Below are 24,277 nucleotides of genomic sequence, written 5' to 3'. Positions count from 1 at the left end.
CTCATCATCCTTCATTTTGCCTTCTTTTTTAAACTTAATATGTGGATGTCTGCAGCTTCAGGTTTGTATTTCATAACTAACAGCTTTCATTAGGACATGAGCAAGTTGATTTTTGCATCCTGCACTGGGTTCTATTGTAGCTCTTTTTAATACTAACTGAAAGTCTGTAATTTAGCTTAAGTATTTTGAGTATTGAGAATAACTCTCACAAGGATAGTGCAATATTTGTAAAGGCATTACTAAGAAAACGAAATGCATGTAACATCAATTTATGTGCTAATAATGACAATCTTTAATGGGGTTCCATCAAGATTCACTCGGATTAACTGTAGCAATTATGATGAAATAGTGAAGGTAGAAAGAGAGATGTTAGATTTTTTCAATAATTTCTCTACCAAATTCGTCATCCAAGTTGATGGTAGCAAGCATAAAAATAAATGGGTCTGTAAATTATTGCTTCATTTCATCAAACTTGAATAATAAGTATTAACCAACTCAATGATGTAACGTGAAAGCAATCAAATAAATTACTTCAACAACAGAAGCAAGTATTTTATTAAGTATTGGTACTTTTTCTTATGTTTACTAAGGGGTTAGTTTAGTTCAATGGATACTTGTAACTACTGTAATAAGGAGTTTTATAACAATGCTTGGATTAGGGGTGTATTTGATTGTTCTACTATATTGTTAGTTGTCTTATTTTAACTGTTCTTCTCTTTATTCTTTTTTATTATTTTCCTTTAAATTCCAAATTCATTGATGTGGAGTTATATAGCATTTCTTTGGATCAAAATTTATTGGTAATTTTTTATCACATAGATGACTAATCTATGGGATCATAGATGTAGGTTACAAAGACAAACGAGTTAAGTAAGGCAAGATAGGAGAAACTCATAATTTATCTTCTTTCTTTTCTATAAATTAAATTTTTTATTTTTTTTCAACATTTGCAATAATTAATTGAGAATACATTGGTTAATCAAATATTTCATAGTCATATGCCTTTTGGTTTGTTCGATTCTTCAAAAACTTTCCTTACTGTAATAAGGAGTTTTCAATTTGATTTTTGTCATTTATTCCAAATAGTGGAGCTTCTTACAAAAATGACTATTTTGGAAGAAGAAGTAGTGCAATTTAGAGAAGAAAAAAAAACTCTGAATTTTAGACATGAATGCTATCTATATCACATCTTCTAATAAGAACATCCAGGTGTGCTCAATTTGTATGTCCCACCCCTGTGAAAAGTTCTCAGTAGGATGAAGCATACTCTTTATCCAAAACTCAAGTCAATACAATACGATCTATTAGCATTATTATTTTCCTGTATATTCTTCCGATTTGAGACAATCAATTCTTGACTCTCTTATCAAACTTAAAATAACTCTAATTGATCATCCAATGGGAAACAATTAAAGAAAAGAAAACTTATGATCTTTTTACTTGTCTATAAATTAAACAAGACAAGGAGAATCAATCTTGTCTCAATTTTACCAAAAATATTAAACACTCACTAAAACAAAATTTTCTAAGAATCTCAACTTCGATGGGACAATCCCTCTTTGAACCTAGGTTATAAGAAAAAGAACTTGGATCCTTTGAAGCTATTGGTGTGCAATTCCTTTTGATTATTATTTGAAGAGTAAATAAGTATAAAAAAAAAAAAATTCATGTCATTGTTCCAAGGTGTTAACTAGGATAGTGAATTTGAAAATGCTTTTCATGTCCAATTAAAATGCATTTTTTTAATTGGGATATATACTATTTTCCCTAAAAGGTTATTACTTCTCATCTCTATAAAATAATTTTTAAGACTTCACTCTCTTAACTTCTGTGTCACAGTGATCACAAATCAATCATTCTTCCCATTAGCCAGCCACACATGGATTTTGGGTATTAGGGTTTGTTAAGAAGTTTAAGAGGCCGTAGAGTGACAACAAGATCTCTGTAAAGGTATTAGCTTTCTCTTCCTTCACTACATATTTGTGTTGCTAGATGAGTTTGATAATAGCATATGACATTTGGTGTATATGCTACTACTCTTCACATCATTAAGTACTCCACTTTTGTTTTTGCATTTTGGAATTCAGGAACCCAAATTTTGTTACTGGATCTTAGACATGTTCCATTGTTGGTCTTTGCTTCTCTTTACACATTATGAATTTCAGGAACCCTAAATCTGCCATTTGATCTTAGATCGGTTGCAATGTTTGTTTCAAGTTTGTTTCCTTTTGATCCAAGTTAAATTTGATCTATCTATCATCTTACATAACATCAATCAACTCGCAAGTTAGCTCAACCAATAAGTTAGGGTTTCCTTATATTTGTTTGATTCTACATTTTCTCTCTTTCTCAATTATTTTATTCTTTTTATTTGATTTTATTTTGTGAATGAAATATCTGTAATTTATAAGGTAACTAATTAATATGATTGGTTGGTTTGCATTTAGCCTTCCACAGTTGAAATCATGTGTTTCTTAACTTATTTATTTTCTAAGTATTGTTGATTTTGTAAGTGTCTGTTTGGTTACTGGAGTGTGGAGATTTCAAATCTATGATTTTCGCTGAAATGTAGGAAGAAAAAGGTGAGGGTTGGGTAGAAGAGGGACATTATTGTCATTACACACTTTATAAGGGCAAAAGTGTCATTTAAATTATAAATTTTGAATTCACTAAGGGCTTGTTTGGTTACACGAGTTTGGAAATTTCAAATATCTAGAGATTTCAAATCTATGGAGTCATAATTTATAAAATTAACTGGTTAATCGAATATGTGAAATGAAATCTCTGGATTCATCAGTGATTTTTGTGAATGTACAAATGTTTAGCGTTTTTATAGTAAGGATGAAATCTATGGATTTCACCCCATACCCATAAATCTACAGATTCACGTTTTTAGTGTAGAAAGATGAATCTTTAGATTTCATGAATCTAGAGATTTTCACAACCAAACAGGTATAAATTTCGCATTCATGAATCCAGAGATTTCAAATCTCTGAATTCATGTAACCAAACAGGCCCTAACAAAATCGGGGTTAAAAACTAATGGTGTGAAATGGGTAACTCTTAGTTTTTATAAAAGGTTGGTGATCAATATTTTCCCACTTAAAGTGCACAATCAAGAGTTTTACCCCAACTTATGTGGACGACCACTAAAAAACTCTTTCTTTTATTATATCAGGTGCAAGGATTCTGGTGTAAATTAAATGATGCTAAAGCAACCAACCCTACCTTTAAAGGCCCAATTTTCATTTTTCATAATGAGAAATCATTTGTCTATGTCCCCCCCCCCCATAGCCTCTACACTCCTGTACATTCGATGCATTGATTTCTATCTCATTTTAAGATTGATTTCATGAATAATTGGTACTAGTTCAAAAATATTGAAATTTATTCTGAACTCAGATTGATTTCATGAATAATTGGTACTCGTTCAAAAATATTGAAATTTATTTTGCTCTACAGATAAAGTCATTTATAAATAAATAAAAAATTTATTTGATAATTTAATTTCCCAAGATAGATTTATTACAAATCTTTGGAAAAAGGTGTTGGTGACCGGCTGATTGTGGCGGTGAACCATTAGAAGCAGACAAAAGGGCAACACTCAAATTAAATAATCCCTTAAATAGAAATCACCTTTCAGAATTAAAAAAGAAAATAAAAAGAAACCAAATCAAACACTTTTTGAAATAGAAATCACCATTTGGAATAGAAATAAACATTCACAACTCAAGTGAAAACATGATCATTGCAAAGCCACAATCTCTCATCAACAGATGGATAAATCAGTGGGAAATCCAGAATTGCGAACCCTGGTGCCCTCTGTGAGATAAGAAAACAAATAGTCCTTCCCAGAGCAAAGCAAGATATTCGTTTCAAGAAACCTCAAGGGAAGAGTTGGATCAAGAGAGTATTCCACTGAAGAAGCCTCAAGAGTTGGATCAAGAGACGGAAGAAACGAGATCACAGAGACGTCAAGGTTTGGAATTTGAAGGATGATCGATTAATGACGCAATGTTCTTTGAGGATTTGGAAAGGGCTTGCTCGTTTGGTTAATTTAACTACTGAGAAAAAGTGTTACCAAAAAAAAAATAAAAAAAAAAACTACTGAGGAAAAGAAGGGAAATACAAAACGTAAAGAGGTGATGGAGGAGCTAAGATGACCCAGTTGAGCGTTCGACCAATAGTTTGTTACTTTTTTGTTATTTTGGGAAGTTCGACCATAGTTGTTACTGCTTAGTTGTTTCAAATTTGAGTCTGGATCTCGCTTTTTTATCACACTTTCGTGTGGAGCTCAACGTAAGACCTACTGATGGTTTTACCAATTTATTTTTATATATATATTTTTATTGAACTTATTATAGGGTCCACACAAAATTTATAGTAAGAAAAATCAGGAGAGTTATCTTTCTAATAGGGAGGTGATCTAAATTCGTCAAATTCTTACAAGGAGAAAACTTTCCGACAGTGCTTCTGTACATGGAGCATGCTTTCTTCTAAGGACTAGTTGAAGTGCAAACAAACTGGTCGGGAGTTTAGATCCTCAAACCATTTAGAGAAAAAAATTTCTAACCTAATTAAATAGATTCGTAACACATCCAATTTAAAGCAAAATCTACATTTTTAGTAAATTAACTAAAAATTGAACCTAACACCAACAGACTGAAGTTAAGAGGGGACTTAATCTTCTTCAAGTGAGGTGGAGAAATTTGTTTTTCACTCTCTTAAGGGCGGTTTCCAGCAATCAACATGGAAAGAGTGAACACTACACGATTAATCAACAATCTCTTGCCCATAGACAAAATGAGAGTCCCCCCCCCCCCCGAGTCTTTTGGCCCTCTTCAGTGTGAAATATTAGCACTCCCCCCCCCCACCAATTGGAAAAAACCTCCTAGAGTAAAGGCAATGGATTGAAAGGTCAGTGCAGCCCCCTGTAATATTAAATGTTGACTCCACCCTTGCACGCATGCAATGGCCATTGAGAGTATATGTGGGAGCATCAAATACAACAATCATTTGCAATATGGAGGAAGGCGTAGTCATTTCACCAGTTTGTGTTGAATTTGGATGATATCCTTATCTCAATTGTGTCTAGATCATATCCTCGTATAAGGACACCCGAAACTCTTCAGAAATTCATTTCAGGGTGAGTCCCTTGATAAATTCCATAAGATCAATGTATTGAATCTCTGCATTAATTTTTGTGAGGGAATGCACAACAATCCCTTCCTCTATTTGGTTATGCTGACCGAGTCACAAACCACAATAACAATCCGAAATCTGATGAGAGGAACCATTGGCCAACTCCATCATTAACCGAATATATAGTTGGGAAACAATATCCTCTCTTGGGTCTCTGTTATAGAGTCTCAAGGGGGCCAAGGATGATGGAAGAGTTTCACTTCACTTGCAAGCTTAATCTCAATGTACTTTATAAGCCCTTGATGTACTAGCCTCTCCCAACCAAAAAGGCTCTACAAATAATGGCATTAAATTTTTAGGGGAGTTAATGCTATATAGTAACCATCTAGGATTTGTTTGGTTTGTATTCTTGAAAAACATTCTAGTCCAATATTACATTTAAAAAAAATCAACCAACCACAACCTAAGACATTTAAATACAATGCTCAATTTGAGATGGTGAGGGTTTTTGAGAACACCATATGTTAGTAAGTTGAAATTGACATTTATCATCAGAAAGTGCATAATATCATGAACATTGAGCAAAATCGGAATGACTAATCAAGGGAGGAGAGGATACATAATCTTCAGAGTTGCTTGCACATTTATTTTCAAACAAATGAGCAACTGGTTAACTGTGGAAAGTCTGAGCTTACATTCTACAGTGAAACCCCAAAAAGATGCAAGTGTTGGTTCTCCAGACCAATAAAAATGTCATATTCAAATGGACCCAAAAGATATCTTGGTCTTTCAAGTATTTTTGGAATATCTTTCAAGATGCAATGAAGAGAGATTGCCTCATTTACAGATCTTACATGCTCTAAGAACAAGAAATTAAGGCAGGCCCTTAGTTATTTTTCTCTCACGCAGAAGTGAAAACACCTCCACAACCGACTTGATATTCCAAGTTGCAAATAACAAAATGGATTGGAATTTGGAGCAGATGAGTTAAACGTACTCGATTTTGTAATGCTTTATAGACAGAGCAGAAGGAAGATTAAAATGGGGTAAACTATAAAAGGACAGCTGAGTCGAATGGGTTAGCAACGCGAAGATAACATTAGCGAGGAATTCCCCCAAAGTGGAAGAGCTGACCTTACCCACTATTCCCTACTAGATGATGGGGAAAAAAATATTAACTGACAACCAAACTGAGAAAGAGGGTTGAAAATAGAGAAAGAGAAAGAGAAAGAGAAAGGGAAGAAAAGACAAGAGTGAGGAATTTGTGAGAATTTCAACGGTGGGAGATTTTCTCACTGCTAGAAATTAATTATGGTTGGTGCGAGAGATTGTCGAGAGTAACGTCAACATATTTAACTTAGGTGAGATGAAATAAGCAAAAAATGAAATCTTAGCAAGAAAGTCAGCTTTGTTGACACATGTTGTAGTATTCAGAAACTAGAATTTAATCCATTTAACACAATTCTTTCTCCACAGTTCTCAAGTAAGCTAGATGATCAAAGTTTCTGTTTTTAAGTCAATGATCAATTGAGAGAATTAATATTGAAATTAAATCTTGATTGAAAGTTTTTATTATCTTGATTTTATTTTTAACTACTTCATTCACTTATTTGTTTTATTCATTATTTACTTTATTGAATCAAACCCCCCCCCCCAATTTTCTATAAAAGAATAAATTTTCATCAAGCTCTGTAAATTCGATCCTACTCATTGCTATTACAAATTCAATTAAGATAATGATTATCTTTGGTGGATTCAACACCTAATCGTCAAAGACTCCAAGTATGATGGCAAGACCAAACATATACAAGTGAGATGTCATTTTGTTAGATATACTACAGCAAGTAAGAAAGTTGTACTCAAGCATATATGTACTAGTCAGATGGTAGCTGACCCTCTTGTCAAAGCTATAGGCATGGATGTCTTTATTTCTCAAGTAAAGTCCTTCGGGTTGTGTAGACTGTGACTTACATATGTATTAAACTTTCTTATTATTGAGTAATAAGAGTTCATTTTTGTCTTTGTTTTTTCATTTTCTGTGTGATTGTATTCTTCTATCATAAAACATGATATGTCAATAGGCATGAGAATGACTCACTCACATGAGCATTTACCTTTGGCGCCTTGGTTGCGAGCAGAGATAAGACGGATTGTAAATGACCTTGTATAGGTCAATTCAAAATCATTTACTTTAATTTTGGAATCAAGATGAGATTCTATATGGTGAAAAGAATCAACGTGAATGTTCCCACTATTCATGTTGCCTATAGAAGGCAAATGTGACACTACAAGAAAAAGTGGCAATTGCCACGAACCTTTTGCCACGGAAAATTGTAACCGTGGCAAAAGGCCATGTAATTGTTATATTATATGCCACGGAATAAAAATTCCTTGGCAACAACTCAATTATACCACGTCTATAATCCACCGTTATAATTGTGTATAACAACTACAAGTACACTATTTGCCACGGTAGAAAATTCCCGTGGCAAAAACTTCATATATACTACGGTATTATACCGTAGCAAATAGGTTGACTGAATTATAATAGATTAACTGAATACTACGGTATCATACCGTAGCAAATAGGTTGACTAAATGCTACGGTAATTACCGTGGCAAATAGATTGTCAACCCCTAGCTTAGATATTTAGATAATACTTAGATCATTTGCACGGTAATAAATTACCGTGGCAAATAGAATAATTAAGTCGATAAAACTTGGACCACTTAAAATATTAGTATTTAGATTTTTAATATTTAGAATATAAGCTACGGTATGTACTTACCGTAGCAATAGTTTGGCTCAGTATTGTTAGTTATTTATATACTACGGGAATTGGTCTGCGTAGCAAATATTTTAGCATTTAATATAGAAGCTACGGTTGGTACTTACCGTGGTAATAGTTTTTACTAAAGATCGATTATACCAATAGGACAATATATACCACGGTAACTAATTACCGTATTATATGTATTCATTTTATTTCAAAAAGATGATTTTACGCGCTTTTTATTTATTCTCGCGCGAAGCTAATATGACTTTATTTCTCTGTGATTAACCTTAAATCTGAATTAAGCTCTCCCAATAATTTTCTCAAATATGTTGAAACCCTCTCTTACGATACACTGAGGCGAAGTGAAGAACAGATTGACCTTTCTCTGAGCAGAAGTGATGAATGACCGCGAGTCCTTGGAAATATTGGGAGATCTGACCAGTCTGCTCACATAGCTGAGGCATTTACAACTTTTGATTTGCGGTTTTTGATGGACTAAGGAATTTCCTCCCGCATTAGAGTCTAGGGTTTTAGTGGTTCCAGCGGAGAAGCAGCGCACATAGCTGAGAAGCATAGGTGATTGCAGCGATTGCAAGAAGTGATTGTTGATTGACGCAAGCTTCGTCTTCCGTCGGTGATTGCAGCGAACCAACTGTTAGTCTTCGATTTCTCTTTTCATATGCTCAATCAATTGCATTGCTTGAGATCTATATTTTCTTCGTTTCAACTGTTAGTCTTCGTCTTCCATCGGTGATTGCATTGCTTCATTTTCCCTTCTCTCTCTCTTTCTCTCTCTTCATTCACCCGATTCGGCATCAGCAATGACGCGGCAGTAATACCAGTAATACTGACGAGAAGATGCGTTGGCGGTTTTACTCGTTACTCTTTTCTTCTTCTGGAAGCTCTTCGCCTCTTTCTCTTCTGGTATTTAGAATTTTGGTTTTAAATATTCTTTTATTGGGAATTACCTTGATGGACATGAAACCATGACAACCTATCGGTCAACGAAACCACAGCTGCGACCGTACTGTCGAGTTTGACCTCTATATCGTTGACCATGGTGGATTCAGCTGGAGTTTGTTCCTCCTTGGTTTTTGGATAATCAGATATGTAAATCCCCTGATTTATATTTACTTTTATCTTTTTTCGGATAACCTTTTTGATGTTCCCAGGTCTCAATTCACGTTCTTATTAAGTGATTAATCATATAAGAATTATCAATGAATCAATAAGAAGAAACGCAACCTATAAACCCTAACCTAGCCTAACGATTCGGTCGTGTGATTTAACAAGAAAACAGAAGCAAGAAGAAGAAGAAGAAACACAGGCGTTTGATGACGGAGTTCGGCTCTTGAGCCTACGTCTCTGGGACTCGGGATAGAGTCCAATTCACTAAGTCTTGAGATGTTACAGGTTTAGGGAAAAAGAAAGAAATACAGAGAACTCCTGTTACAAGCAACCATAGAGGCCAATACTTCCATCGAGTGGTCTTCTAGAATCACTGATCAAAAGCCCCCACCAATCTCTTCAAAGAGCCTCCAAGAATCCATCACCGCAGGTGTTCGAAGAAGAAGAAGCCATGAAAGCTCCAGAAACCTCAAAATCGCAGAACAGAGGAAAAATCCCCAAATCGTATTTTGCACATATGAGAATGAGAGTGAACCAAGGATAAAGCTATACATAGCAATGAACCATCAATTGAACCAACCGGTTCAATTTCACTTAAACTGTGAAAAATCCAGATTAACCCCCAACAATCTCCCCCTTAATTTGTACACCCAAAATGACTATAGTGAACTGGATTACAACCGTCATCATCCACGTGTACCTGCACACACAAAACAAAAGAGACCACAGTACAAAGCAAAATAAAATATGCAAAATACCTAGACATATACTAACTATGCAACACTAAGGACTCCATGCAGATACACCATGCAACAAACTGCACCAGGTAGAGAAACCCTAATCATAACTCATAACTCACTCATATAACTATGAAGAGCACACATGCACACACCAGGCAAATATCTCATAACTGAGACAAACAGAGAAAGAGTTATAAAAATTTGGGCAGCATCTCCCCTAAAACTGCAACATATGCAAAAAACCTGATAAACAAACACAAACATACCTGGACATCACCACACCATAGATAAATGAAAACAAGTGTACAATCTCCACAAAAGATAATAACCCACCACATAGACTTACTCATGCTAACCAAAGCATAATAAATATATGAATTAAAACAAGTAAGACTTTAAACAAGAGACTTGTATAAACTTCAAGAAATCCATGGTGATATCCAAAACCAACCTAGATTAACAAAACCTCACAACATCAACAGATGAACAATATGGATCCTAGCATAATTGTCAATGCCAATACAGCCCATAAATCTACAAATGCTTACAATATAAGCCAAGTCAAGTCTAAAACATATCACATGATACATAAGAGAACTTAACCAACTAGAGAAAAGAGATTTAAACAATTCAAATATATAAAACATAACAAGTAAGCATAAATCTCTCCCCCTCAATCAGTAGATTCCAAAACTTAGGAAATTCCTAACAAATCCATGTATTTTCATTCCAAAATTCTGATTTTAAAACATTCCCCAAGGAATACAATCATGCAATCAATATGTAAACCACATAGATGCAGATATAAGATACAGAAAATGAAATGAGAAACTAGAGGTAACTGTCAACCTAAAATGCAAATACAATGCAAAAATTCAACCATCTTTTTAGTCTTATATATCAATGCCAAGGGTATTCAAATGAAATCACAACATAATTCATTAACAAGTCATATTTTCAAACTTAGTTGTTAAAATGCCTAAAGAAGTTGCAAATCTTTCTTTCTTCCACACTAAAGTAAAGAAAGACAACAAGTATCCAATTACCCATTAAAATAATGAAGAGAGTAACTCAGGATAGCAAACATTCTAATAGCCTTACATTTAACCAACAAGATGAAAATATTCTAAACAAACCCAAATAGGCAATAACACTTCCTCAATCCATCACTGGCTTACTACCACTACTCAAACCAAGACCTCTTCACCCACTCACTACACATGACGGGTACAAGTCACAACTAGACACATCTAGGTCACCTAGAGTAGAAACCAAACCAGAGATAAAAGAAGTAAACTCAATAAGACTTGACAACTTTGACCAACCAGACCAGACTCAATGACCACATAAAAATCTAACTGCAAACAAGACATAATCTAACCAATAAAACTGGTGCAAGTCATCTTACCAGACAACTCAATAAATCTGACAATAACTACTCCCAAATCAATAACATACAAGCTGACAAACCATATCCCTTGAATCTCATGTGAACCCCAACCTGTGAGGACACACCCTCTTGACAACACCTATGTCAAGACCAGCACCAATGCTGAACTGGAGAACAAACCTCTCCCCCTGGAGACCAACCTCTCCAAACACTTGACAACATTGTGTCAAAAAACAGCACTCATGCTAAATATAGAGACTATACCTCTCCAAAAAAACCAGGGATATACCTAATGCTATAACAAGTGAAATAGGAATCCTCATGTGTAACCTGTTGTAACTAATATATCCACTGCCGGTTCATACCGGTCAAACCAATCTTAGTTGGGTTCGATTGAGAGATAAAGGAAGAATGATCAATGACGTCTAAAGAGGAGCGATGATCCGACGGTTATGATTGAAAGAGTGTTATAAGCGGGAAAGCAAGTATAAAAGCGAGGGAAGATCCTGTAAGAAGGTAAGTCTCTAGAATCAATCAATACTCTAAGCTCACTCTGATTGAACTCCATTACTAGCATTCCATAAGCTCCAGAGAGAGCTCGGTGAACACCATTGACTCCATACTGACTAGATCGTCGGAGACGAGACGCCGATCAAGACGATCGGCTCCGTTTCTTATTGTGATTCAGTGTTCTTTCAGGAGTGAGAGGTTGATTGATCAAGGAGCAAACCAGATCGAATCAGATCTGAGGAGTTCGGTGCGAGAAACTTTGGTTCAAGGCGATCGACAAAAGTAGCACCAACATTTGGCGCCGTCTGTGGGAAATCAAGTCAGAACAGAAGCTATGGCTCAATCACCTGAGCGAGAAGGGGAATTACCGATAGAAATGGCGGAAACAAGCCAGAGGGAGCCAAGGAGAGTAAATCCAAAAAGAAGAGCGAGAGAAGTGGTACCGGTACCGCAAATTCCAGTGATGCAAACTCGATAAAGGCAGAGAATGCTGGAAGATCATTCTCCATCTCGTCCAACCGATCGGTTTGAAAGGCAAGAGAAACAATTAGCAGATACATTGGCGACATCTCGTCCGAGTTAGATCCAAATCTAATTGCTTGAGCGGTTTGAGAGCATGCGGCATCAAATCTTGGAGACACAAAATCTAATGAGAACCTTCATCAAGCAGATCGGAGTACATCCTGAGGAGAGAGTTCCGGTTTTGTCAGTTGGAAGATCTCGAACTCTTTCCCGAGCAAAAGTGACTTCTGTCCCAAACTCTCAGGTTCAAAAATCAGGAGGAAGTCGAAGGAGATCATTTCTGAAGGAAGGATCAGGAGAAAGTGCAGATCCAAACTATATTCCACTAGAGACTGAAGATCGAGAATCATCCGGAGATGATCAATTGAGTCATATCTGGAGCAAAAAAAGCAGGAGCGTTGGGAATTGGAGAGATAAGAGAGAAACAGGAAGATCAGGAGATTGCAGATCTGAAGTTTATGGATCGGAAATCAGCAAAAGATTTCGCGTCCTCGATGATCAGATCCAACGATTGGTGAATAAAGATGGCGGAGAAAATACTGAGGAAATAATGAACCAAAATCCATTTGCTAAAGACATTATGTCAGCACCATTGCCGCGCAATTTTAAACTTCCGACATTCACGATGTACGATGGAAGTACGGATCCAATGGAGCACTCGCTCAGTTCAACTCTGTTATGATGCTAGCAGGTAACTCTGATATTTTAAAGTGTCGCTCATTTCCATCTTCCCTGAAAGGATCTGCAACAACCTGGTTCTTCAGTTTATTGCCAGACTCCATTAAGGATTTTAAGGATTTGACGAAAGTATTCTTGTCAAGATTCCAAAGTAGCATGAAAAGCAGCAAAACTGTTGATAACTTGGCTGCAATCCGCCAAAAATCGGGAGAATCAGTTCGAAATTATATGAAGAGATTCAATCAGGAGTCAATTCAAATTAAAAATTTGAATGAGGCGGTGGCATATGACGCTATGTTCAGAGGCCTAACAGATGAACATCTTCTGGAATTCCTGATTATGAATAAACCAGCAAACATAGCAGAATTGACGACTCGCTGTAATCAGTATGCAAATATGAAAGACATCCTCCAAGCAAGAAAAGAAACTGATAGCAGTGGAGTTAAAAGAAAAGATGAGGGAGTTGTGAAATCTGATCAGAGAGATCAGAGAGAACGAAGGAACAGCAGGAGCTTTTCAAAAAATATTCCTGATCGTCAATACAGAAGGGATATTCCCAAACCATTCCAAGAAAGCTACACTCCTCTCAACGTAAGAAGATCGGAAATTCTGATGCAAATTCAGCACCAGGGATTTATGAAATGGCCATTACCTATGATAGCAAAGGCGGATGAAAGGAATCCGAATAAATTCTGTAGATATCACAAAGATCATGGTCATGATACTGATGACTGCAGAATTCTAAAATATGAAATTGAACGACTGATCAACCAAGGAAGATTAGATCAGTATGTTCAAAAAAGAAATGGGGGAAACAGAAGAAATGTTGCTGATCAGCCGAGAAGGTGGAACAATCGAACACCAGCAAGAGAAGAACAAGCCAAGGGAGATTTTCAGTATAACTCTCCAGAGGAAAATACTAAACAACAGGAAAATCGGCAGATTCAACAGAAGCAGTCCCCCGTCATGACCATCCTGGGAAGTTTGGACTTAAATTCAATTTCAAAATCTAAGGCTCATGCCAGGTATGTGAATTCTGTTGAATCTCATGTTATTCCTAGAAGAATCAAAATGATGAAGGAAATAGTCTTCACGGAGGAAGAAATGGAAGGAATTCAAGAGCCACACGATGATGCAGTTGTGATAGTCATTGAGGTGGCGAACAGAGATATTCATAGAGTTCTGGTAGACACGGTATCATCTGTAGACATCATGTCTTACGAAGCTTTTCAACGATTGAAGTTGGATACGGTCAAGATAAAACCTTGCAGTACAAGACTATTTGGATTTTCTGGAGAGTCTACTTCGGTAGAGGGAACTGTGGAACTAACGATAACACTTGGAACACATCCACAAACGGTAACTACAGTTACCAAATTTTTGTTAATAAAAAGTCTGTCAGCATACAATATAATTCTGGGGAGACCAACGTTGAATACTATTGGTGCAATAATTTCGACAAGACATTTGAAGGTCAAATTTCCAACAGAAAGTGGCATTGGAGAATGCAAATCAGATCAGAAAACTTCAAGGCAAAGCTACACAACTTTTTTGAAGGATTCGAAAGCACAAGGTAAGGCACTTGCCTTTACTGTTGAAGTTACAGATAATAGAGATGAGGAAAAAATTCAAAGAGGTGAACCAGTAGAAAAGCTTGAAAAAATTTGTTTTGATTTGGAGAATCCAGAAAAAGGGACCATGATAGGAGCTGATCAGAGCAGTTAGGATAAGCAACAATTGAAAGAATTTCTCCAGCAAAACGCAGATGTCTTTGCCTGGTCAGCACAAGACATGCCGGGTTTAAGCGGGGAGGTAGCGAGCATTGTTTATGGATAGATAAATCTATCAAACTAGTAAAGCAGAGACGAAGGAATTTCTCATCAGAAAAGCATGATGCAATTAAGGTTGAAGTGGACAAACTTAAGAAATCTGAGTTCATTGAGCAAATCGAGTGCCCAAGGTGGTTAGCGAATGTGGTAATGGTGAAAAAACATAATGGAAAATGGCGAATGTGTGTAGATTACACTGATTTGAACAAGGCATGTCCCAAGGATTGCTATCCTTTGCCACGAATCGATCAGCTAATCGATGCCACATCGGAGTCAACGAGATGTTAAGTTTTATGGATGCTTATTCAGGATATAATCAAATTCTTATGAAAAAGGAGGATCAACCTCACACGGCATTCATGACCAATCGGGAAAGCTATTGTTATAAAGTTATGCCTTTTGGGTTAAAAAATGCTGGTGCAACATACCAAAGGGCAATGAACAAGCTGTTCGCTGATCAAATTGGAAGAAATATGGAGGTTTATGTAGATGATCTTCTTGTAAAAAGTCAATTTAAATCTGATCATCTCGTCGATCCGAGAGAATGCTTTGATGTATTGAGGAGAAATGGAATGAGACTCAATCTCGAGAAGTGTGCATTTGGAGTTTCATCCGGTAAATTCCTAGGTTTCATGGTCACACGAGAGGGGCATTGAAGCAAATCCAGAAAAAATCAGGGCTATTTTAAATATGACGGCTCCCGGCAGTATGAAGGAAATTCAAAGCTTAACAGGAAGAGTTGCAGCATTAAGTAGATTCATATCCAGATCAGGAGATAAGTGTGCACCATTCTTCAAGGCTTTGAAGAATCTAAATGCACTCAATGAATTCAAATGGTCAGAGGACTGTCAAAATTCATTTGAAGAGCTAAAGAGGAGGTTGACCAATCCACCAGTTTTATCTCGACCAAAGCCCGGAGAAAGCTTGCAGATATATCTATCTTCTTCAAAGGCGGCGGTAAGCGCGGTGTTAATCCGGGAGGAAGGTACTGTCCAAAATCCTATCTACTTTGTAAGCCATACATTGTTAGATGCAGAATCTAGATATCTGGAATTTGAGAAACAGGCTTTCGCCTTAATAATAGCAGCCAGGAAGCTCCGGCCCTATTTTCAGGCTCATCCAATTATTGTTCTTACTAACTGGCCTTTAAAGAAAATACTGCATAAACCTGATCTGGCGGGAAGAATGGTATCATGGGCAGTAGAGTTAACAGAACATGATATAGATTATAGACCTAGAACTGCAATAAAGGCACAAGTTTTGGCTGATTTTATTGCTGAAAGCATTTCATCACCAGAGGAGGAAAAAGATTCTAGTAAGGCATCTTCTGTATGGACCTTGCATGTAGATGGGTCAAGTCATTCGCAGGGATCAGGAGCAGGAGTGATTTTACAAAGTCCATTCGGATTTGTAATTCAAAATGCACTTCGGTTTAATTTTCATGCTTCAAACAACGAAGCAGAATATGAAGCTCTTATTGCAGGATTACGACTAGCTAGATCTCTCTGTGTTCAAAGCATCGAAGTAAAAAGTGATTCAGAGCTGGTGGTCAGTCAAGTCACGGGAGCGTATGGTGCGAAAGATGATCGAATGGTCAGCTATCTTAAAAAAGTATCACAATGTAAGGAGTGGTTCGCACAGTTCTCAGTCACAAGGATATCTCGAAATCAAAACAATGAAGCTGATTCTCTGGCAAAATTGGCATCCGCAAAGTCTGTTTTTATTCCACAAACTGTATATTATGAGGAGCTAGATATTCCGGCGTATTCAGAGCCAGAGATAATGGAAATTGATGCAGAGATATCTTGGATGGATCCTATTATGCAATATCTAAAAGATGGTATTCTTCCTGAAGATAGAGAAAAGGCCAGAACTGTAAAAAGAAGAGCTGCCAGGTTTATTCTAAAAAATGAGTTATTATATAAAAGAACAGTTTCTGGGCCACTGTTGAAGTGTTTGGGACCCTCTGATGCTCTTTATACTCTATCTGAAGTTCATGAAGGAATTTGTGGAAACCACTTAGGTGGGAAAGCTTTGGCATATAAAATTTTAAGACAAGGATTTTATTGGCCACGAATGCAATCTGAGGCAATTGAGTATGTAAAAAGGTGTCATCAATGCCAGATTCATGCACCAATTCAGAACCAGCCAGCAGAGCAACTAACATCAATTCTTAATCCTCTCCCATTTGCTATGTGGGGTATGGATTTGTTGGGACCTTTTCCTGTTGCAGCTGGAGGGAAAAAGTTTGTAGTAGCTGCAATCGATTATTTTACGAAATGGGTAGAAGCAGAAGCCTTGGCAACAACTACCACGAGTCAAATTGAAAAGTTCTTCAGAAATCATGTCATATTCAGATATGGTCTACCAAAGATTCTACTGACTGATCATGGACCACAATTTGACAATGAGAGATTCAAGGAATTCTGTGCAGATTATCATATTGAGTGCAAACACTCATCCGTAGCGTATCCTCAATGCAATGGCCAAATTGAGGTAACAAACAGAACACTTTTGCAGGGAATAAAAAAGAGACTAGATGAAGCGCATAGTCTGTGGATTGATGAACTACCTCATGTATTATGGGCATATAGGACTACGGTCAGAACCCCAACAGGTGAAACACCTTTCAGACTGGCGTATGGTCAGAAGCATTGGCTCCAGTGGAAGTTATGGTGGGATCAAATAGATATGAAGGATTTGATCCAATAACTAATGAAGAGGGACTACGGGCAAACCTCGAATTTTTAGATGAAGTCAGAGAAAAGGCCTTATATCGTAATATGGAATATCAAAGGAGAACAACAGCGTATTATAATGCTCGAATCAAACATAAATCTTTCAGAGTAGGAGATTTGGTTTTGAGGAAAAAATCAGCGTCAGATCCAAGGAATTGTGGAAAGCTTTCTGCAAACTGGGAGTGTCACGCCCTCCCAGCCGGTACCCTATCTGGCATACCCGAGAGTGTGATCCACAGCCCGAAGATCAGGTATCGAGTGATCAACCTCCCACATAAACAATAACATAATCATGAACAACCATAACAAGAGTGCGGAAGATAAATCATAGATCCAATAATGAAAGAATGAATCATAAACGAAACGGAATAATAGATATAATCAGAGTGTCAAACAGATAAGTAAAGTGAAGCAAAAATCCCACTTTACATCCAGCGGAAAAGTAGCTCGAAAGAATAAACTAGATAAAAGCTAATCCCAGTAGCAAGTACATTGGGTAACTAAATTATTCTCCACTTTGTAGACGACATCCTTGTAGGTGTAGATCTCATAGATAGCACAAGGACGCTTCCACTCAATGGTCGGACTAAGCATCGTACGGAGCATAACCACCCGTGGGATCTTCCGAGTAATTGTGGTAACCGCAATCACCTTCCTGGAGATATGTCTCTTCGCCTTGCGCTTCCTCATAGGGGCCGTCATAGTATTCCGTACCTGCGGGATAGTCTAACAACATTGTACAATAAAGGAATGAGTTTCAAAGAAACTCAGTAAAGCGATTAAAATCCATAATAACATAAATGGCGGGATTCCGGAGAACAATCATAAATGCAATATGATATGAGACAAACAATGAATGAATGAATCTAACTCTATGTATGCTTGGTCTCTATTGGCGGACATGCTTTAAGTCATAGCACCGTACTTCTTTAGGAAAGTCCACTCACATCCTCAACCATTTAAGATATCTTGGATTCCCTCCAACCATTTAAGATATCTCGGGCGACCGATTGGTAATGGGTCCTTCATCCCTCGGGACAAACCTTGGCAGGGGGTTAAGTCAACACACTCTCTCACAACCATTTGGTATAAGTACTTGGCGCATGTCGGGGTAATACCTAGCCAAATGCAAGTCTTCTACTTGGTTACATCAAGTCAGATCCAGGATACTTCCATTCCTCGTCCCCGACGATCCTTTCCGGTATCCTTCACACTAGAGTCCTCATAGTCCCCGACTACGGACTCACCAACCCTATTGATCATCCACATATGGTAAACGGGAAGCTCTCACGTCCTCTCACGGGTTGGTTACCGGTCTTAAGCGCCCGTGAGCCCAAGTCTAACCATATGCAACCCTACCAATAAATGGCCCCCACAATGTGATTCCTGTCCTCTCACGGGTTGGTTACCGGTCTTGAGCGCCCATGAATCCCCATTGCTACCACGGGTCGTTCGGTCTCAATACCCCTCCGATTAGGGTCCGACATAACAGGACATCCTAGCCAAACACTACTAGACAATCCTATATATGTCATCCAACGGTTTAGGAAGGTGTCCAGAGGGCATCTCCGGAAACATCCCATAATATTCCCGTAGTAGTCCAAGGACAGAAATGTCAAAAGGACACCTCTCCTTTCCAAACCATACGTAAGCATACACATGCATCAATTCATATCATCACATATATGGTAACTCCATATATGGAAAGAAATCAATATTTACAATCATTTGTATAACATTGGTAAGTAAATCATACATGAATCAATTCAATATGAATAAGTAATGCTACTGTAATCAAAGTTATGCAACAGTAGAATATCATTGTAAGAATCTAATTTAGGAAACATATTAACGATATTCAAATATAGAAACTAGATTCATGCTATCTATGTAATTAAGGAAGTAACCATCCTTACCTTTTATAACTACGCAAAGAATCCTAAGAAATCAAGTAAGATCTTGGCAAACTTGAGAAGAAGGTCCTAAACAAGTATATACAACATATTAGGAAAGATCCCTAACAGAAAATATAGCAAAGCATCCGAAACAGACCAATTACGGAGTTGCTTGTACTCATTGGTCGAGTGGATTGGTCGAGTGGTCCAATCGACCAATCAGTCGACCAATGCAGACGATAGCTTAGAAAATCAGAGTTTTGAGATATGAAATCCGAATTTGGTGGTTCAAAAGGGTACTAATCAAGGGGTAGACTACATCAGTAGTATTCTAGCATATAGGGGACCTCAAAACACTAATCAAATCAAGGTATCAAGATCCAAATTAGGAAACAAAAAGTTACCATAAATAAATCAAACATGGATCTTGATGAATTTTGAAATAGAAAACAAGGACAAGAACAATAGGAGGATGGATCATTGCTTTCGGTAATGAAAACATGAAAACATGCATAGGTCTTCATAGAATAAGGCTTAGAAGCATAAATCTAAATAAGGAAATAAAACCTACCATATATGTACTATCATGCATCATGAAGAACACATAGTAAGGTAGAAGAGAACAACTAGAATTCTATGGATTATGGATCATAGAAAGAAAACACAACCATTAACCACTAACATGATCAATGAAAGAAGATCCAAAGAGATCGGAATTCAGATTAGGAAATTAACAGAGATTAAATCATGGTTTGATCATGAATCCTTCAAAAGCTTGCAATGATCATGGTTAAGATCATTGTTCTAGCCTTAAATCCTTAGGATGATCATGAGAACATGTTCGAGATGTTTGCAACAGAGGATGCAGCATCTCTTCTACTGTCTCAACTCAAAAAGGAAAGAAAAACGAAGATGTAGGAGAAGAAGAGAGAGTAGACATACCTTTTGATGCAAAAAGAAGAGTTCCGACGAAGATCCGCCAAGAAAACTCCAAGGATGCAAGAGAGATGACTTGCGAGAGGTCTTTGGTTCGTTCCGAGGGGTTTGGAGGCAGCAAATACGAAGTGGACTCGAGGTTAGACTTAAATAGAGCAAGAATCAACCTAATTGCCAAAGACAGCACCCATTGGTCGAGTGGATTGGTCGATCTGCCCGATCGACCAATCAGTCGACCAATGCGACAACAAGGCCAAAACAGGGAATTGAAGGCCCAGATCAAATCCAAACCTAAAGGGGTTTTGCACACAAGTCAAGTGACTTACCTAGTAGGTAGAAATGCCTTCAAACCAAGATAGAGAGCACTCCAAGTCCATCAACTAATTAGATCTTCATCAGGATTCTGTTTCCATAAATAGAACCTCATCATCAACCTTCATGGATTCAAAGCCAGACACCAAGTCCTCTACTGGGATGGCCCAAAGCTGACTTCTTACTTTACTTCGGGTCATCGGACCTACAAATAACAAGGTTTCCGGGTCAAGGTTAGGGCTGGGTTTCACAGGGAGGGACCATATGTGGTAACAAAAACTGTGAGCAAAAACACATACTGGCTGAAGGACTCTCATGGAAGTTGTTTGAAACGACCGTGGAATGTAGTTCACCTTAAGAAATATTATCAGTAGAAAGAATTTTCTTGTATTCTTGGAGAATGCATTTTATTAAGCAGGGTCATCCAAAGTTTCTTTCTCGTTATTAAACCAAGAAACATTAATGTGAACCGCTTTCTTCCGATCAAGCCATATCAACGCCGATCCAGGGTCATTCCTTCCGAGGATGATCCCGACTTTCCGGGTCGGCCCAAGTGGCCAGCCTTCCGAGGCTCTGGTCATGCTTTCCGAAGCCGATCACGGATCATTCCGTACCGAGGATGATCCCGACTCTTCGTGAGTTAGGCTCAAGTAGCCAGCCTTCCGAGGCGTGATTATGCTAGCTGATCCGGATCATTCCGTACCGAGGATGATCCCGACTCTTCGTGAGTTAGGCTCAAGTAGCCAGCCTTCCGAGGCCTGGTCATGCTTTCCGAAGCTGATCACGGATCATTCCGTACCGAGGATGATCCCGACTCTTCGTGAGTTAGGCTCAAGTAGCCAGCCTCCCGAGGCCTGGTCATGCTTTCCGAAGCTGATCACGGATCATTCCGTACCGAGGATGATCCCGACTCTTCGTGAGTTAGGCTCAGGTAGCCAGGTCACGCTCAGCTAATCACGGATCATTCCTTTCGCGAGGGTGATCCCGGATTGTTCCTTCCGAGGAATGATCCCGACTTTCCGAAGTCAGACCCAAGTGGTCGGCCTTCCGAGGCCAAAGTTATGCTTTCCGAAGCCGATCATGGATCATTCCGTACCGAGGGTGATCCCGACTTTCCAGAGTCAGACTCCAATAGCCATCTTTCTAAGGCATCATTTGGATCGAGTACGACGGAATTAATCAATAAGTAACTCAAGGATCAGGTTACGTTGAAGTCTGTTAATTAAAGCTCAAAGATCAGATCAGGTATTAAATCGACATCTCAAGCTATCTGATCAGGTAAAAAAAAAAAATCATTTCAAATACTTTTTCATCGAGGTATTTTCAGCAGTATATATATAATATAAAAATAATCACAATAGAAGGAGGGAAGAAAATTTCATTCACATAAAAGATGGCCAAGTAAAAAAGAAGAAGAAAAACCCTCATATGCAAAAGAGGTAGGCAAGAAAGAAAAAGGTAATGACCATAAGTTGAGGATTAGCTAAATGGTTAACAATAACCTTAAAGAAAGAAAAAGGTAAGTCCATAAAGCAAAAAGAGTGTTTTCTTCATATGTGTGATTTTGTAGATGGATCAACATCTCGTAGCATTATCGACGGATCAACATCAACAAGATCATTAGCAAGCAATATCTTCATCTCCTTGAGCAGGTAAATTGTCATCATCATTATCATCCGAACCACTCGGCGGAATGATCCGGGCGGAGCTGGAGGAGTCACTCATATCATCGTCGAATCATCTTCTCGATGAACAATCGAATCGGGATGCTTTAAATTCCTAAGATCAAAAAAGGTTCTAGAAGGGAGAAACTCTGGAGGTAACAACTTGAAATCTAAACTAGGGTGAGTCTTGAGGATCTCTGAAAAAATTTGGTCAGAGCAGTCCTTTACCATATTTTTGCAAAACCCTAGGAAAGTCGGATTATCTCCAACTTCCTTTATAGAGGAGGTAACCGAGTTCAAAACTATCTGGCTCTCATTTTGTATTCTTCTTTTTTCAATTTCAAACTGTTTCCTCTCTGCCTCTAAGTCTTCATGCAGCAAAGTTTTGAATTTCAAAGTTTCATCCAGGAGTGCATGAAGGTTTTCTTTCTCCTTAGAAACCAAATTAAAGGAAGCATTGAGATTATCCTTTTCCACTGTCATCTCATTCAGCCTTGACTCCAAACCATTATTCTTATCTTCCAAAGTAGACTTCTCCAGCAGAATTGAACTGAAGGCTTTCACATGATATTCTTGTGCCAACTCTAAAGCAGTATTCAGCTTCTCAATCTCATCAAACTTCTCCTGGAGTTCATTCTTTTCCTTCTCAATGCTTTGTGACCAGATCAAAGCTCTGGTCAGCTTTCCTTTCAAATCTTCTCTTTCACCTGTGGCAATTTTGGCCCTGTCAAGGGCATCATCCTTTAACATTTTAAGTTGAAAAAGCTCATTCCTATGATTCAAAACGGCTTCTCTCAACATAGAAACTTCTTCCCCGCAATTCAAGACAATGGTCGAGCAAATTTCATAATCATTATGCAAACTATCAAGATCATTCATCAAATCTATTTCTCTCGAACTCACTTTGTTAATTTTCTTTCGAAGATCCCAATTTTCTTCAAGATCCTGTACCTCATTAACCAATTCGAAGTTCTTCTTGATCAGTTCAACATTTTCCTGAGACAAAGTTTTCTCTCTCTCCAACACTTCAGAAAATGCATTGAAGGCAGCTCCAAAACATCTGTTTGTCAATCAATATATGTATACATTAAAGACAATATAAATAATCAGGTCAAAAGTGAATTAGTTTTTAAAAAAAAAAAAAAAAAATAATATAAAAAGAAGGAGATGGTCTAATTCTTACCCCCACCCATGAGAATAAAGATCAGAATCAGACATCCGTGCAGTATTTTTCTTGTCGCGAGGAATTCCCGCCTTTTGTACCCCATTCTCCGGCAGCCTCCCAATTACGGGGCCGGTCGTGTGATTTTCTTTTAAAAACCACTCGGGGTGGAAAGGGTTCCCGGAATCAGCATTGCTCATGGTATCATCAACCCGATCGGGGACTGGTTGGAGATCAGCTACCCCAAGAATATTCTCGGGATTAACATTCACCGCAAAGATCATTTAAACCACCGCATGATGATATTTTCTTGATCTTCATGAGGGACAATTACCACGAGGGCTTCAGGAAGGACAGGATTATTCTCTGGGAGAACTGCTTCATGAATTCCATGGGAAACATTTTGGTTACTTTCCTCCAAAGGAGGAACATCTTCATTACTCTTCTCAGGAGGAGGAACATCTTCATCATTTTTCTCAGGAGGGGGAACATTAGTATCTCGGGGAGCAAGAACATTGGTATCCGGAGGAGCAGGAACATCGATCTCTGGGACAAGCAACATCCAACATAGGGATGGACAAAGGTAAAACGGGAACAACATCCAAGGGGGAGACAGAACATCAATATTTTCATCACATAGTTGATCGGCTATTTCTTCAATAATACCACCTGCAGATATGTTAGTATGTCTTCAGCAATTTTCTTCGGATGGTCGAAGAATAGTCAAATAAATCCTTACCTTGACCTTCGTCCTCAACCATTTTTTTCTCGGGAAGACGAGAAGTATCATGAGGAATTTCTTCACATGGATTATCTTCAACAACAGGAACTTTAATGGGGGCAGTATGAATTTC

The 24,277-nt window shown here is 37.8% G+C and overlaps 1 protein-coding gene across 1 annotated transcript in view; it reads right to left on the bottom strand.

Annotated features, from left to right (window-relative positions):
* LOC148998929 (ABC transporter G family member 29-like) overlaps positions 1–23,985 on the bottom strand; it is a 39,299-nt gene extending 15,314 nt beyond the window's left edge. The window contains exons 1-3 of the mRNA XM_089141598.1: positions 23,717–23,985; positions 9,668–9,747; positions 8,888–9,106 (exon numbers count right to left, since the gene is read on the bottom strand). Of these exons, the coding sequence (XP_088997724.1) occupies positions 8,888–9,106; positions 9,668–9,747; positions 23,717–23,985 (568 nt within the window). The remainder of the gene's footprint in view (positions 1–8,887; positions 9,107–9,667; positions 9,748–23,716) is intronic.
* Between the last annotated feature and the right edge of the window lie 292 nt (positions 23,986–24,277).

This window comes from Hakea prostrata, unplaced genomic scaffold, assembly GCF_041222555.1.
Source record: "Hakea prostrata isolate BN-2017 unplaced genomic scaffold, UWA_Hpros_2 contig_92, whole genome shotgun sequence".
In the NCBI taxonomy this organism is placed as follows: domain Eukaryota; kingdom Viridiplantae; phylum Streptophyta; class Magnoliopsida; order Proteales; family Proteaceae; genus Hakea; species Hakea prostrata.
The sequence above is the reverse complement of the archived record's forward strand: the minus strand, read 5'-3'. Positions and strand labels throughout refer to the sequence as shown.